Source organism: Nerophis lumbriciformis, linkage group LG24, assembly GCF_033978685.3.
Source record: "Nerophis lumbriciformis linkage group LG24, RoL_Nlum_v2.1, whole genome shotgun sequence".
NCBI classification, from domain to species: domain Eukaryota; kingdom Metazoa; phylum Chordata; class Actinopteri; order Syngnathiformes; family Syngnathidae; genus Nerophis; species Nerophis lumbriciformis.
In genome coordinates this window covers 42,094,312-42,095,420 of record NC_084571.2, presented here as the reverse complement: position 1 = coordinate 42,095,420, position 1,109 = coordinate 42,094,312, and the positions used below count along the sequence as shown (strand labels likewise).

The 1,109-nt window shown below is 38.2% G+C and overlaps 1 protein-coding gene across 1 annotated transcript; it reads right to left on the bottom strand.

The window, feature by feature from the left end:
- Positions 1-464: 464 nt before the first annotated feature.
- On the bottom strand, positions 465-897 carry cmc4 (C-x(9)-C motif containing 4 homolog (S. cerevisiae)). The gene is made up of 2 exons (XM_061982120.1): positions 778-897; positions 465-712 (listed from the first exon to the last, which is right to left on the bottom strand). Exons 1-2 carry the CDS (start codon positions 833-835, stop codon positions 576-578), a joined length of 195 nt encoding a protein of 64 aa, XP_061838104.1. The 5' UTR covers positions 836-897; the 3' UTR covers positions 465-575.
- Positions 898-1,109: the final 212 nt, after the last annotated feature.

The window sequence follows — 1,109 nt, the reverse complement described above, 5'->3', positions numbered from 1 at the left end:
AATGCAACAAAAAAAGTGGGAAATAAGTGAAACAGTCATTGAGGGCAGAAGATGGCGTGCACACAAAAAAATACAGAAAATGCTTTGCTACCTACTTAAAAAAAATCTTCCAGAGCCAAAAAGCAAGCATTGCTAGAAAGAAAAACAGCAGTTAGGACATGATATGATATGATCCAGTCGAATAATCATAAGAAAATAAAAGCAATAAAGCTAAACGAGATCTACGTTGTTTGTTTTAACTAGATACAGTGAAAGAAAAACATTTCTTTATACGATTCAAACTTTTTCCTGAACAATTGAAAAAAGCATTTAGGACGAGGAGCAATTTATTACGTTTGTTTTCAAAAAACTCCGCTGCACCGCAATGTGTCACCACTTCCGCTCTTTGCGCCTTCAAAACAAGAGCTGAAGGCATATACTGTATAATAGCTTATAACAGGAACTTAACGTCACAAAGAAGCAAGTCCATAAAAATAGCATAAGCATTTATTACACACGACTCTTTATTTGGAAGTGTAAGAACAGCGGGTAGACTTGTTGATGCACATGATCAATCCTTTTTTTTTACACTTCTGTCAAGCCAAGTCTTTAGAAGGTCGTGCTGGCGTGTGTTTAAAGCCGGAGCAGCATGCAGAGTGTTCGGCGTGTATTCTGCAGCACTCCCGCATGTGATGGATGACATCCACGCACTTGACCTCCACGTACTTGTTAGCTGCGGCCAAGGAGAAAAGGTTCAAAGCCACAGTTAGACTTACTACATACTTACTATATTCATACCTTGTAAACACGCCTGGATTGCACAGGCTTGTTTTTGACACGGGTCTTTTTGTGGCATTGCTGATATATATATATGTATGTATATAGATATATATATGTATATATATATATATATATATATATATATAGATATATATATTGATAATCACGTACGCTGGCGGAGACTTCCGGTGTCACAGCTCGCTGGACTTCCGCCTTTGCAATGTTTTCATCACGTGACGCACAATAGAATTGTCTGGATGTGTAACAGCGACACCCCTTGGCTGTTTGTGTTATTGCAGCGTATGCTATATTTTCGGGAGGTTAATGACAACAACAACAAACGTTTTCAC

Coding starts and splice junctions, on each gene's coding strand:
- cmc4 (XM_061982120.1), bottom strand. CDS start 835: ATGCCACAAAAAGACCCGTGTCAAAAACAAGCCTGTGCAATCCAGGCG. Junction 713..777: donor AATCCAGGCGTGTTTACAAG/GTATGAATATAG, acceptor CCTTGGCCGCAG/CTAACAAGTACGTGGAGGTC.